Below are 16,382 nucleotides of genomic sequence, written 5' to 3'. Positions count from 1 at the left end.
CTCTTAACCTCTGGGATTCTCTCCGTATTAACTCTGTGCCGCTATAACCCCCTCATGTCCCCCCAAAGCTTGCTCACCTTGTCGAGCGGCAAGCATGAGGGCTTCGCCACCGTCTTCCACGCCCTCCCAACGACGGCCACCACCCCCTAAAATTTTTCCCAGTTACATCCCACCCGTGGCCCTACACCCCGCCCTGCCTAAGCGTCTTCCTCCTCACCCCTCTCCTACACCCTTGAGATCGCCCAACAAAATCTCCTCCCAAACTTTGCGTGCCCCTTCCTTTTCTGATAAACTGATGCCCCACACTGAAACCCCCCACCTTAACTGCCCTATGGTCCTTCCTCCCCACCTCCTTGCCCCGCTCCTTGCCCTTTCCCTCCGCTCCCTCCCTGAAAACACTGTGTAATCGGATGCCGACCCGCACACCTGCTGCACTCGTGTTTAAATTGGCACATTATCCTAGTGCAGCCTTCTTTATTGAAAGCCCAACATGCTGTTGAGGGCTGACCTCTGCCTCCTCCCCCTTGCAGGACGGGGCGACCAATAAAGGGCCGGTAAGGCACAGGCAAGCTGCTTGCCGTGTGTACCGTTGAAGTTGGCCTCGTCGGCGCCATCCATTGCAACCAGAGATCCATATCTATCTCCCCCCAAACCACCTGACTGTCCTCTGCCATCCTTGCTCTAAACTCCTCATCATAATGCACCCAGGCGAAGCCCCCAAAACTCGTGAATGCCTTTTTAATCATTTCCATGTACTTCAAGAGGGCCACACATCTCTCTGGAAATTTGTCACAATAGACACTTGCGTAGATAATAAATGCTGATGACCAATTCTCGATCATCACCGGTACCCTTGGGTGCGAGGCCAGCTCCCTCTATTCCTCCTTAGAACCCTCTTTGGCTCTCACTTCCCTATGAAGCAACTTAAACACATCCACAAATTCCCCTGCCTGTATCTTATCCTTCGTTGTTGTCATCAAAAGTGCTCCCAAAGGTTTCGTAATGCCCATGTATGGTAGCTTTTTCTCCTTGCCCTTCACCTCTGCCTCTTTTTCTTTTGAAACCTGTACCTCGAGCGCCAATGGCTCAATCGACTTGTCTATCTGCACCTACACCGGGCAATTCTCCCTTGCTCCAACCACAGCTCCAATAGCCTGTACACCAATCTCTCTCCTCACCCCTTGCAATCCTGACCCTTGCCTTCTTGCACCCATTATCGTGTCCCCCCTCTGCAATGCAGTTGACAAGTCCCCTTCCCGCTCACCTCTTTCCGCCCTGCCATTGCCCATCTGCAGCCTGGCCTCCAATGGGATGCTCCTCGTCTTTTTCCTTAATGAGCTCCTGCTGCGGGGACAAAACATGTCAGCAGTCTCATCCAGCCAATTATTCCCCCGACCACTTGCCCCCGACCCCTCTTGCTCCTGTCTTTCACAATCCCACCTAAGTACACTTCTCGTCCTCCCCCTACTCCTTACTGCCCCATATCCTTCATCCGCCCAGTGCCCCACAAATTCTTCCATCCCTTCATCAAAACCCATGGAATACCATTGCTGCTGCGAGCACATGCTCAGGCAGAGTAGCTCCTCCTCTTATGACCCCGGAGCGTCTCCCCTGCTGCTCCTTCGTCGTCTTCTCGGTGGGGCTGCAGAAACTCCTTTCTGGTCTGCTTCTCTCGGGCGAGGTGTCCTCTCCTCCACCCTGTGGTCTTCCTCGCTAGGGGCTGTGCTGTGCCCTCTAGACTGCCTCGCGCAGTTCGTGGAGGGGCCGCTCCTATACCTCTCCCTATTCATCCTCTGCAACAGCAGGGGCTGCTCTGTGCCCTCCGCCCGAAATCGTCCTAACCGGGAGGGGCGTTCCACACCCCTCCCTAACCTCAATAATTGATGGGGACCTCTCGCTCTTCCTCCCAGCTGCACTCTTCTGCATGTATTTTCCCCCCTGCCTCTCTGTCCTGTCACCCCTCTCTGTACCCCAACACCCCCACCTTCCTGCCCCACCCCACCTGCCCCTTTTTGCAAACTCCTGAAGTCTCCAATCTGCACCTGTTCATCATGCCCCAGATCCCTGTCTGGCCCCTTACCCAAATACACTCCCCCTCTGGATGCTCTCCTGTCATTCTCCCTCCTCAGCTTCCTACCCCTTGATTCCCAGACCTCTCCTGTACCTGCTGCGGGGCTGCTCTCCGCTGCGGCCTACCCCCATCTATCTCTCCCTCCCGTAACATCAACCACCGCCCCTTCCAGCTGGGCTTTGGATGCCCTGCTAATAATCTCTAGGGCCTCCCTAAGCGCCTTGGCATCCACCAGTCCTTTCTTCTTACCTCCCTGACCCACCATGGCACCAGTAATAATATGGTTGTGCACTAAAATATGCCCCTTAAATGGTCACCTAGCTGCCCAACACCCCAGAGCCAGCACCTGCCTAGGGAAGAAATTACCACTAAAATGGTATGCCCTGGAAAAGAACCACGCCCCAACAATATGCTTATAATATAAGGAGGCTTCAGCTCTTCCTGTTCACCTTAAAGAATGATAACCCCATAAAGAAAACACCATTTTTTCTATGAGCCCCCCAGTCTTTAATAACACTGACCCTGGTACCTCCTCCCTTGCACCTACTTTTAAAGAAAGTTCCAAAAAACAAACCAGGCTGCCCTCAGGCAGCACTCAGGAGGAACAGAACAGATATATCCAGTAATATATCCAGTAATAGCAATGCGGTCCCTTTAAGGGAGCTGCACTGCCACCTATGGACCACAAATGCTACAGCGCACAGGAGCGCCGCGTAGCATATAACGCACATGGGCTAATAACGTCCTAACCTCAGCTGGACGGAGTGCGACAACAGGGGCGGGATGGCCCTGGGGCGGCTCACCCAATACAGGAACAGCTACACCCACAGAGACATGGGGCCGGCCGCTTTCTGAACACCCATGACCAAAAACAACGTGTTGCGCCGGGCAATGCAAAACCCTGCCCCTCCGCCTGACAGATACTGGCTAAAGAACGAATGAGGCCGCTGGCGGCTCCGGTAAGGGGGCTACCTTATATACAGTACCCCCGACTATTTGCTTGCTTAGTAAAAACAGAAGTTTGGACTATAGCTTTATAATACAAAATGGCCTAATTTACAAAAATCGTAAATTGCTTGTGGAGGACTACCAATGTCAGCTGAGCCATGCTGTTGGGTCCCCTGCATGCAACTTTCAACATTCACGAGGTGGGGTGAACATGGAAAGAGTGAACGCGAAGCAATCTTGTTTGACCCCCTGTATTTTCCTCTCTGCCTTGTGAAAAAGTAAAAGCTGCCAGAAATATGTCTTGCAGTTGGTGTTTAGTAATGTGTTCCTATAGAATCTAACTGAAAATCTCATGCAAGCTTGCACAGAACGCTCCGATGAGACGGACGAGGAGAGCATGGGAGAGATCTTATCTCCGCTGCGTGCCTCTTCTTCTCCTTCTCACTGCATCGAAATGGGGCAGAAAGTTAAATGGAGACGTACAAGCATTACACCAAGGCTTTCAAGCTTACATTTAATATTCTGCTCCATTTCAAATGAGTTCCAAAGAATATTAGTGAATGTTATTGAAACGGATAAAATGGAGACGATTTTATGGTAAATATGGGAGCACAGATGTCAGGAAAGTATGCCTTTGGTATTAGGAAATGCTGAGAGAATCTATCAAAGAAGACATATAGCTTTTAGGTTTTACTCATGTTTTGAGGGCAAATGTAAGAGTCCACTTCACTGAGCAGTTTAACAGTTGCCCGTTTGGTGGGAGAACTTCTAGTGGCCCGTGATCTCTGGGGTGGTGCCTGGATTGGGAAGGGGAGAATCATCCGGCTGATGTTTTTGGAGGTGTTGCGGAAGGAATTGCCAAGAGATGTAGCAAAGATTCAAGTAAATGTTTACTAAATGCCTATGTGGTGCCCTATACATATCTGGTGTCTTTCTGTCAGGAGCAGCAGTGAGAGGAAGTCACCAGTGACAGTTGGCAAAGATTCAAGCTCCTGTGGTGTAACTGCAAGGTTTGAATAATGCCAAGCAAAAAAGCAAAGATAATGACGAAGGCATGGTTCCCACCACCCGAGCAAATTATGAAAAAAAGGAAGGGATCGAGCATTTACAGCACAGTTCTCCAAAGAAATTGGGCAAAATTAAAAGGGTTATACCGACAGTTCTGAAGGGCCTCTAATGAATGAGTCCATTCATAAAAGCTCTGCTGATCAGGCATGGGCCTTGCCAGTGCAGTTTGGGGGCGATTGCGATGATTTACCTTCTCCAAGAAATGTTTTTAATAAATTGGACCACATTTAGCAATTTAAAGCACACATTTCCCTGACGTAATATCAGCCACTCATGTAATGAAGTCAACATGAATCATCTCGCGAATGTCAGTTTGAAATATTTTGAGAATACGCTAATTTTGCCACCAAGATATTTTCAGCAAATATGGTATTACATTTTTTTTTTTAAATCAGTCTTTTTAGTAAATAAATGCATTTTATCTTTCAGTATCTTTCACTATCAGGTTTAAATGCCAAACACCAGTGTTTCAATTTTAGTAAACAAACTCCCATTCTCCCTAAAATTCAACATGGCATTTTCGGAAAATACACACATTTGTCTCCCCAAATAACATTTTATTATATTGAGTTATTCCACTTATTTTGTCCCCAAACATCAGCTTGCCACATGCACGATTGCAGATCATTTTCAACATTTACATAGCCGCATTAGCTCAAATTTTAAATAGTTATGAAACTGGATTTCAAATGCACACTCATGATACACAGGTATACCAAACGCTCCAGGAAGTCCCTGAAGGTCACCATCATGTAAGTGTTTGTCTTCTTCATACAGTAAAGTATTCATGTTTAAATTCCTTCCAACCACCTGTTTAAACAACACTAATGCTGGCATTTGGGAACCTGAGGAGTATGGGACCCTGCAACCATGTCAACCATGGGAAGACATCTTGGAATGACAATGGAAAACACTGGCAAGGAGGATCCACCTTTTCAGTTCTAACCACAAAACTGTGGAACACCCTGCTCGAACATCTCTGCTTTGAGGATAAGCATCTGAAACAGCTCAAGACTTGGCCTTTAAACCATCCAATTTGAAAGAAATTAAAAATAATAGCAACTGACTAAATACTGTGCAGCAGAAGCTTTTGTGCCAATTTGCAGCAAGCATTTTTTGGAACTCTTGGCACCACTATCTGCGGGAAACCAAGCAGATTCATGGAACCTCTCCTGCATGGCAATGGTCCGTACAATTAATCTGAGTGAAATGTATCACCAAGAGCAAGGAAGTGACAACACCCTTGCTCCCACGCTCCACCCACCTCATCACTCAACTAACACCTCACTGCTAATATTGTGCATCCTGACACCTCTCACACTCCTACATATGACCTCCTAGGTCTTGTGTATTTAATTGATTCAGATCCTATCGATCTTCTATCAACAACCATGTTGTTAAATTTCACACTCCATCATCCGGCGGATGCCCACATGACTAACCTGCCCAGTCAGTACCAACCACATACAATTTAGAGATGCTCATATCAATAAACAGGCAATGGGAACTTCCGACCTGCATCTATCAACATCAAAGGTTTCGGCATCTGCCTTCCTGCTATCTGACAAACACCCTCCCTCCTTTCTTACAGAGCTTGGCACATTGAGGCCAACATTATTGGCAGAAGAGCGCTATATAAGACCACTTTACATTACATTTGTGGATTGGTCCTGTTGACTTCATGTACCTTTCGCTTGTGGCTTTAGGAACTCCCTCTTCCAACACTCAGTCCTGAATTCTAGGTATTGTTTTCAAGAGTGAGATATCAACCAGTAGAAGGCTACATTATACTATATAAACCATTAATCATACAATTCCTTAAAACAGATATGTAAGTGAACAATGCAGTAAATAAATAAATGCTACAATGATCAATTAATCAGAACATGTACCAGAAAATGCAATAACACATCAGTGAGCTATCATTTAATCTTTCAAGTGAATGTTAACATAAAATCCATGTTCTACCATCTGTGATGTTTGAAAGGGTTCTTCCCCCTTCCTAAACTAATTTTTTATTGAATTACCCTGGTGATGGCAGGTGGCATATCCAAGCTGGAATAATGCAATAGTCTCTAGTCTAGATTTCTTACCAAAACATTACACACAGTTTAACGGGTTGCAAACTATTCTGCATTGCTCACTTTTGGGCTTAAAAAGATAGACCACATCAAGTGTTCCCTGAATGCCCTTCAGTGTTTGTTGACAAAAGATTCTAGGCTTCACTTAAAAAGACATCCATGGTCAGGATTAGCGGTGTACTAAAATTTGGCCGAATTCCCAGCTGAAAATGAATTATTTGACTCCGGCTCAATACTTAATTAATTTTCACTGAAAGCCAAATAGTTTACCCTAGAAAATATATGAAGTACTGCTAAGCTTGCCTGGAACCATTCAAGAATGTCATTTTGATCCTGTAAAAGAATCATATAACAAATGCTTCTGTCACGTTTCTGATTGGAAACATGCAGAGAAGGGGTGTGGAAGTGCAAAAAAAGTCTCTGCCCTTCACGTGCTGGACAGACAGACTTTAATCTGGTGGTATGCTGGGAAAGGGTGAGCTGAAGAAAAACTCTCAATATTTTGAATGCGCAATGAGATGTCTCTGGTCTCCCTTGTATTTTGCAGTTGAAAACCATTAAGCTGGAACAATAGTATACAAAGTCGCTATTGGAAAAGGATATTTTCTTTAGGGCATATTTGCAGATGACCTGTGTGAGTAATCTTAAAGTTACCAATTCCAATCCAAGAAATATAATTAAGTGGATTACTATAATTTATGCAGAGATCCCTCTGAAACTCACTTGTTTCAATGATCTATTCCAGTCTCTTTTAATATCATCTCTTAATCCCTTTATGACTTCCAGAACATATGCGGCTAGATGCAGTTCCTGCCCGGTTCCTCACAGACATGAACAATATAAATTCTAAATCAAATCAAATCAAATCTCAGGAAGTTCCATACCCTGAGTAAAATAGCTCAGGGGGTAGTGTGCCTGCAGCAAAGAACTGTATTCAGCCTGTAGGTCAAGGTAATAAATCAAGTTAGATGGCTCATTGGGAAGTGTGCCTTCAGCAGAGATGTGCTTGTAATATCGAAACTTAGTTTACAATTCCTGCCCTGCATCCTTCTCATATTGCCAAAATGAGTCCCCTTAAATTGGGTAAAAGTGGCAGATGTTACTAAAAGAATGTGGATATCCAATAGATCAAGAGCTTTACAAAACATATTTTTTACTAAAATACCCCAGTCTGTGGCACCAGAAATATTCCTCCCAGCATTAGACACATTAACAAGTTAGAATTATTGGACCAAATGGATGTGCAAGTGAAGCAAATAAATAAAACAAACATGCACATACCAATTAATGTTCTGAAAAAAAGCACTGTACCTTCCCTATAGGGCCAGCCGAGTCCAATGGAATACTCAGCATTCCCTATATATTTTTGTCTGGTGCCTTTTACCTTGTCCCAAAACACCACAAACATACCCCACCCGGAAAACAATGAAAATACTATCTATTCATGAAAATACATTTTCAAATGACCGTGTTCACTCAGTACCACAGTTATAAAGCATGGCTTTGGCATTTTAAAGGCTTGTATTCAGTTGCACTTCAGTCGGCAGCAGGGTGCTAAATGATTCATTCACCCCCTTTGTGTGTCAGTGCCTTGCTGGAGTCAGGAGCATAAAGATGGGCAGGCCCAAAAGGAACATTTGAAAATATGAGTAGACACATCCCAGTCTTCCCTCATACTCATACTATACTTTTGAGCTAGTCTTAGTTACTTGGGTCCTGCCCAACAAGTGAATAAAGATACAAACTGTGCTGTTGTTGGGCTGTTTATTTTCTGATAATATATTCCTTTCATGGTTTACACAAACATTTTCTGTAGACAACGAAGAAGAGAAATGCGATAAAGACTGGATCTACATATGTGTTTTTAATTTACAAAACTTTTTTTTGTCTACATAACTTCATTAAAAAAGGCAACCATTCGGCTCTGTGTTCGGCTTTGGCTGAATACTAGCCAAAATATTCGTTATTCGGCCAAATACTTAAATCTCATATTCGGTACACCACTAGTCAGGATGCACTTGGCTACTTTATCTATAGACTCACCATAGGACTAATGACGTCTTCCTACAACTTTCTAGAATCAGGAGTCGTCCAGAACTACCATGATTTGGAACTAAATCCCTTCACTCCACAGCTCTTACCTTCGGAGCTCACAACTGTTGCATCTGTACATCAAAATTGACTGAGTTTCAAATGAGCTTTAAAGAACCACTTGTTCCTTCCAACATATGGGTCCAAGTCTCCTTTCCTTCCACACTATTGTGTCCCCAATATATCTCTCCTCTAATCTTCTCCCACTTCTTAGTGCTAAAAACCTATCATGTGATGTTGTTTAGCACTATACAGAAAATATGAATATGAAAAATATGGTTACCAGACATTTAGTGGACAAAAAATTGGTCGACCAGACAAATGGTCGAACCAATTTGGTCGAAAACCAAATGGTCGATTTTTGTTTTTTTTATTTTCACCCCTTTTTTTTATTTTTTTGGGCGGGTCCCCCCCAACCCCCTTTTTTTCTCTAAAAACCCCTTTTTTTAAAAAACGAAAACCCGAAAAATAAATATATAAATAAAAAAAAAATTCGACCATTTGGTTTTCGACCAAATTGCGTCGACCAAATGTCATTCGACCAGTTTTCAGTCGACCAAATGACTGGACACCGAAAAATATAATACTAGTACTTCCATTTACTAATGCCCCAAAGGTACACATAACACTTCATGTTGTCATGTAGAACCTAATGCCCGTCAAGTGACAGAAACAGCTTCATAGGCCCAGACTCAACCTTGCATGCTGGCATAACCTCATCCAATGCCAGCGACAGCTTCATATAATCAGGTTTAGCCCTGATTCTGCACTGCAGGAGTACAAGGAGAGGATAAAATGCTCACCCAGAATTAACACTTCTACAAACCAAGAGCCAATGCATTCATAAAGGTAAAGCAGACAGAATGAAGAGATATACCTCCTTCACCTTTTGTAGTAGCATGGGCCAAGGGAAGGCTATGTTAGATAGAGGGGTGTGAATGTGATCCAGTAGTGACCAAAATAGCACAGTAATACAGCCCAAAATAAAGGTAATGTCCAATGAAAGTTCTATACAAATACATATGCTTTAATTAAACACACTATCTGCAAGGAAACTACATAGAAAAAATTGTACAAAACCCACCCCTGTGGAAAGAACAGAGATGATGCAACAGATAGAAGAATGCAGCACTCCAAGTTTGAAGACTGGGATGATAGAAACATTATAAATCAAAGACAGGATATGTCTTTGGATGAAAAACGTGCAAAAGTAATCTAACCAATTTCTCGGTCCCAAAATGGACCATGGGTGGAAGTTATAGTTCAATAGTACCTTGTTTTGGGTCTTGGGCGGGTTGACGGTGTCCAAACCGGTTTCAAGCACTGATGTGAATGGATTGAGCTCATTTTAGTAATGTTGGATCGTGTGGGCCCAAGGGGTAAGTGGGCATCAAGCAGGAATCGATATAGTAGCAATATACTGTTCAAAGAGCTTTCCGTGAGGCAGGATGGGGTGCTCACCAGAATCTATCTGAGGTCGAGTTGGGTCGGCTTGAGTTTTTAGCACTGGGAAGGGTCGAATAATGATGGTTCAAATCGGCAGACGGTGATAGTTTGAAAAAGTGTTCCTGTTGCTCCTGTGTGCGATTCAGCAAAGCAGCGGTTTGAGGGCGTGTCAGGTCGAATTGTGGTGAAACCCCTGGTTCAAGTTGTCAAGGGACTCTCCAGCAGTTTCAGTTACGTACCTGCAGCGAGTGGTTGATTCGAGCCAAGCAGGGGAACGGCTCAGCAAGGGCACGCTGTGGCATTGAGTGAGCTTGAGATGCATGCACTGTAGTTCGAAGTAGGCCAGACAGTAGCACCGGCAGGATCCAACAGCATCCATAGCATTGAGCTCAGCTTTTGACAGCAGTTTCAGCAGCTCTGAGGCGGCAGAACAGGGAGCCTTATCTGATCTGGTCTTCCAGATGCTGTAAGACCCACAACAGGGTCTCAAGGACAGGATGTGTCCTTTCAGGGTCTGCCATCCCACCCTTGATGCAGAGTGGCAGGTCCTGGCCCACAGCAAGACTCACGAATGTGCCTTGGAAGTGTGTAGGGGAAGAGCTTTCCTTTGCCTTGGACTGCTCTGCCTTCACATCAGTGGTTGAGGGCTTTGGAAAGTACCACTTTCCCAAAAGAGGTCCAATGAATCATTCTCAGGTGTTATTCCACAGTGAATCAAAGTAGTAGTGTGCGACCCCTTCTTTTAAAGGTAAAAGTACACAGGCGATTGGACAACAGCTAGCCTGTTTTAGGGATCCAACCCCTGCTATTGGAATGAGTGGACTTTGCCCTTCTATCAACACAAGCAAAGTGCTTTGTGCTAGAGGAGACAGGAAGGAGAGAGAGTGGCTGAGAGAAACATTATGGTGGAATTCTTCTGCAACTGTACATAGCTCTCCCTGTCCACACTGACCCATCCCCCTTCCCTTCTCAATAGGATCAAAGGCCTCTTTGCTATGAAGCACCCTGGTGTGAGGCTACACCCTTTGAATGGGTGTGCTCCTTGGATACCTGGGTACAGGACAGCTTCCTGTGGAGCAGCTGTCTCTGATTGAGAGCGTTATCTACCCCAACAAAGAAATCAAAGAAGAGACAACGCCATTCAGGTTGCTGTCCTGTCACTTTGCAGGACCAGCCTGCCTGGCCAGAATTCATATGACATTCGACAGCTGAGCTAGCTCACAGGAGCTGACGTATGTGTGTGATATCAATTTTGATATGGCTGCAATGATTATGACCACTGCCATGCACCATGCCTTAACTCAGGCATAGCTTATATTTAGAGTTTACCTTGCCACCAGCATGGGCTGCTTATAATCATGATATTTTATAACAGGGGTGCCTATCTTAAATGTCACCTCTGTGCTGCAGTGTCTTGGGCAGTCACTACAGCATTCAAGAGGGCATATGCGACACAGACCTGCTCTGTGGCACTGCATGGCAGGCATTGCAATCAGAGTACTGATGCAGCAGTGCACATGGCAATTCCTCACGCACATCACATGCCAGGAACAGCTTCGCATGACAAGGTTTGTTCTGACATGATCATGCATATGGAGTGGTTTCTGGCATCACATGCAGCTTTCAATTGTATCGACCAAGTGTGCTTCTAATTTGCCTAGAGGTTGCAGGTATTGAGGAGACAGCATTAAAATGGTTCACATCTCTCTCAAAAGACAACTGTATCCAGTCAAATGGACTCTTGCTGATCCTATTCAATATTTACTGTGGCCTACTTGCCTTGAATTATGAAGGCATATCAGAGTGTCTTTAAACTGTACACATGTGATGTGCATTTCCACCTCAATGTACAGTGGAGCTCAAATGACCACCATAAAATAGTGACATGGAGCAACAGGTATAACAATGTAGGCACTCAAAATGGCTCTGCCTTATCAGTTCAACAACTGAAATCCTGCTCCAGGGTCCTGTGGCACGCATGGAATGTCTTCCACCCAGGAGGGTCTACAACCACGCTTTAGCTCACTGCACCATTCACATAGGAGACACATGCATCTACATATCAGTCTGGTCCCACCACCAAGGTCAGTCCAGCACCAAAATGCTAGGCAATTCTCCTCTGAACAAGAGTACCATTAGCAAGCCCAGACACGTGTTTTGGCTTTGTTGCGCCTCCTTAGTGAGGTGAAGCTGTACCTCTCTAAGGCACAGTGAGCAAGGGGTCCATGTCTGGATTACCCATGATTACTTAGGGTGAAACCCCAAGTTTTACAAATTAAACTGAAGTTTGGGAGTCCCTCTACTGAGTATGAACTTGGTTCAGATAAGCTGTACATGGCATTTTTTCCACCCAGACCTTTTTGTATAAATGTTTCACCGTAAGTAATCCAGGGTAATCAATGGAGTTGGCACTGGGGCACTGGTAGCTGGTGTAAGGAGCTGTTACTGGTGGACAGCGTGTGGTGCCTGCACTAGTGGGCAATGCTAGGATCTGGTGGGACAGTGTGAGGAGCTGCAGTGCAACATAAGGAGCAGGCACTGGACGAGCAATTCCTCATAGAGGATATAGAAAAAAAACAATGTTTCAATTACACACAATTAAACTGATCAAAACACATTGACAAAGGAAGTAATGTAATTTCGTTGAACTCTTAAGTTGTAAGAATGCTAAAATAATACAGACAATATGGAAATAGCGCCTGTCAGCAACAACAACGTTGTAACGTGCACACGATTGGGGGCACTAACATTATGAATGGCGCTATATTTATAGTATATGAAACTGTGATTGATGCTTTGTCGAAAATTGCAGACTATAAACTTCATGGTTTAACACTTTTGGCAGATGAGGTGCAGTAAGAGAAAATGATATGCCCAAGATTGCACAGTCTCCTTACGCAGAGGAGCTTTGATTTGAGTCCAGTCTGCAATTGGGGCCCTTGACTGACAATATCTTTTCTTAGCTCTGGTTTGTAAAAAAATAAAATGAACAAATCTGACAAATAGATACATCCTTGTGGAAAATACATCAAGCAAAAGGATTATCAGCAGAGTTCTATTCCCCCATTCAAAATGTGAGTGTACAAGTAACAGAATGCTAAGTAATGTAAGACTAATCAGTCCCCTCTTTGTTCTGTAACTTCATGTGTAGTCTTAAAGAAGCACAACCTGCAGCTTGTGAGTAGTAACATGTGAAGTTCTAAAAAAGGAAAAGAACCCCCTTTTTTTATCCATGACATCATGCAAATATTTGTTTTTCAATGGGGGAAGGGGTGTGTTTGTGACTCCATCTTGAGAGAAGATGCAGATTTACGGGTGGAAGATGTATGTGGGCTTTCCGAAAGCAAAAGCCCCTATCAAATCTTATTGCACAACTGTTAATGTTAGAATGGAGGACTTGCTGCCATTCGCAGCTGACACAGAGCTGCCCTTTCAAATGTGTAGACAAGTTCAGGTGTTTGTATAGCCCTAATGCCAGGTTTGAGGGAGTGCCATTAGGGACACAGCAGCCTCCTATTCATGGTTTGGAGGTGTACGGGGCCTGAAAGTTCCCCAGGTTAGCGTGGGCTTGGGCATCCGCACAGGTAGCTATGAGCTAAGGAGGCCAAGCCCTATGACTGTTTACAGAAGCAGACCTCATTAAAGCTAATGTACACTGATGAAAGACTTGCTCTTCATCTAAAGGCCATCACATTACTAAAGTGATGATACTAGATGTATCACTCCTTGGTGCACAGAATTGGCATTTGGCTAAATAGAGATCAATGAAAGAATTGGTTCGAACAACAGCCACAGGGACATCAAACGCACTTTCTTATTGCATCCGGTCGCCTTAAAGGGTGACAGGAAGCACCATCCTTGTGCCTGTCTAAAATGATAGCTTTCTTTAAACCATAAGCACAAAACGAGATAACTTACCATGAGCTTTGTAACTGTTGGGAGGCTACCCTTTAGTAAACCCGCAACCTGTGGTTACAAACATCGTGAACACCCAGCTGCCCGCTTGCTGTAGACGACGATCAGAAATATATCCTGATGAAATTCTAGGAGGATTCTTAATTCACACCGTGAACCTGTATCATCCTAGTGACCCACACACTGCACATTAAGTTTGCATTTCATGCCCTTTTAACTTTTAGTTTCTGTACAGTGAGACATGCAATTGCTGCCAACAAAAGCTTGTTAAATATTACATTTATTGTAAAAAATGTCTCTCACGAGCTGCTCATTCTGCAACATCAATGCATATCTGAGGAACTACCAGAAAGAAAAGTTCTATTTCGAATAGAAGCTCACCCACAAAAATGGCAGATTCCATTACAGAAAAATACAACCGCCAGGGTAGATGGTATTTTGCTCCCACTGGGCACAGAGAGGTTGACAGGGTAGGGCCCGAGTGGGCAAGGCCCACCCAAAATCTGTAAATGCCCACTTAGCAGCACTATGTGGGCATTTACAGATGTTAATGTCACTGCAGTGGGCACAACTACATTAGCTTCAGCCTCCACTTGTTAGACAGTCCTGGCTATGCCTCTGGCTGGGCAGTAAAATAGCTGGGGTAAGCGGAATTAAGAAAGTAATCTATTCCCTTCTGGGCAGGAAACCTGAACTAATTGATTTCTTATAACGCTCTTAATATGAAGAGGTTTCTAAGGCAGACCCGGGATTCAAACCTGTGTTGCTCTGCATCGTCTTGCTTCCAAGATGAGCGTGTTGCCACTGAGCTATACTACCCGTGCCGACTAGCAGGCAAGCTGATGCCCGGTGGCTTTATAGTGAGCTTGGTGGGTGGAGCAGGGCTGTGGGATTCCAGGACTGCAGGGGGGAAGGAGCAGTTGAATTTGCCCAGGCATTTGCATGGCAGTTCCCCCATTCACCGTGGTCCGGCCTGCTGGCAGAGCCAAGCACAGGTCTATGCCAGAGGTGTTCCGAATGGGCAGGGACCTGCACTCAGCGTTCCATCATGGGCAGCATGTGGCACCTGGTGGACACCGTGGTGCCAGTGTGCCACTGAACAAGCTTTGCTGGATATTTGCACTAAGGCTATTCTACGTCATGTGACTTACGGATCAGACCGCTGTTCTTTCTCCTTCACAATACATGCATTGTATTCAGGGATGGATTACTGTGCTGTGTCAGTGGAATAAGATAGTTACACACAACCAACCACTTTTAGGGGTCTTCTCTTGTAATGTTGTATGTTTTTGTAGATTACAACGCGAGAAAGCTCTCCCGAGGCACCAACGCCCTAACTATGTCTCCTGATTTGTTTTCCTTCAGTGCGGTGGAAGTGCAGAACTGGGGCTTGGCGGCGACCCCACAAGGTGCAAATGTTCCCACGGAATGCCTGGCATGCAAGGAACCACAGGGCCCAAGGTACTGTCCGAGCTGCAGTGAGGGCCTTCATCATTTAAGCCTTGTTTATGATGTGAAAAGAGTATATATGCTCACTTCTGACTCTTCTTGCCTAGGGACTCAAAGGGCACAAGGGCACACCTGGAGACCTGGGGAGAGCTGGAAATCTGGTATTGTTTTCTGCACTTTATTATGGAATGTAAACACGCATAATTCCTTCATCTGAGTTCCATTCATTCACATTTTAAAATAAGACTCACTCTGTGTTTCTATATACTTACTTTAGTTTCGGCATTCATCCAAATGGCCAAACACAGCACGACAAAACTGCACTGCAAAGGGGACCCTTCAGTGCCTTGAAATTGAAGCTTTACAAGCAAAACCTTTTCCAAACAGGAATTGTTTAATAAACAAAAATGTTGTGGGTTGATTGAAGGAATACGTGAATTCATACCATGCAGTACTGAATTACCTGGTGGCACTTTTTGGCATGACTTTGGCATTTAGGGGGGTAAAAAGCATTGTGTGCAGAGTGGAAGGGAGTGGGGAGTGTGCTGTTTCTGAGATCCTGCCGTGTGCAGGTGGTATCCTTCCGGAGTGTTAAAGGCTGGTCATTATGGAAAGGCTTTCAACAGAGAACCCTTTAGTTTGGGGGTGGAGTACTCTGGGCTACTTGTGTATTTCATGACTCTCCATGAAGGTCTTGGTGTGTCGATTTCCCTTCATGATGATGGTGCAGTTCCCAGGCAGCCGGTGAAGGTGCTCCAGAGTTCGGAGGATTGATGTCCAAGTCTTAGTGCTGAATTTTGGGCACCATGCGGTCAAACCTAGGTAGGAACCACTTTATAGACCAGACCAATATATAATTGAGCTGCCGGGAAAACGGGCAACCACACAAGTGCTCACAGATGCCTCAACCATAACAGTTCAGATCGCTTAGTCAAGCAATACCAGTGGGTTAGTCGCGGCTTTGCTGCTCGATTACATGGTTTGACCAAAGATAACACTGACGATGAAGTGGTGTGGAGGGGCCTGAAAGTTTACTTATAAGTTAAGCCGCATTACCTGATTCCAAATTCGTTTACCATTCCCACAGGTGGTAAATATCGATTACCTCCTGATTTAGAGTAGTAAACAGGTGTTACTTCTAAATACCACTGGTTTTACACCTACCACCAGACTGTTAATGGGGTGCGTTGTATTTTTCATTTGACTTAACCCAACATTCCAATTCATGGCATTGATGCTGTTGGTTTGTGTGTGTAGCATCACGTGTGCGCCTAGCACCATAAGACAGAGGCACGCATACGAGGCAGTGAGGT

General features: G+C 44.8%; 1 protein-coding gene across 1 annotated transcript in view; it reads left to right on the top strand.

Moving 5' to 3' along the window:
• The window catches only part of LOC138453376 (collagen alpha-1(IX) chain-like), a 254,517-nt gene that overhangs the window by 93,463 nt on the left and 144,672 nt on the right, over positions 1-16,382 (top strand). The window contains exons 6-7 of the mRNA XM_069606150.1: positions 14,986-15,081; positions 15,177-15,230. Coding sequence (XP_069462251.1) covers positions 14,986-15,081; positions 15,177-15,230 — 150 coding nt within the window. The remainder of the gene's footprint in view (positions 1-14,985; positions 15,082-15,176; positions 15,231-16,382) is intronic.

The sequence above is a fragment of the Ambystoma mexicanum genome, chromosome 4p (assembly GCF_040938575.1).
Source record: "Ambystoma mexicanum isolate Mex_15411 chromosome 4p, UKY_AmexF1_1, whole genome shotgun sequence".
Taxonomy (NCBI): domain Eukaryota; kingdom Metazoa; phylum Chordata; class Amphibia; order Caudata; family Ambystomatidae; genus Ambystoma; species Ambystoma mexicanum.
The sequence above is the reverse complement of the archived record's forward strand: the minus strand, read 5'-3'. Positions and strand labels throughout refer to the sequence as shown.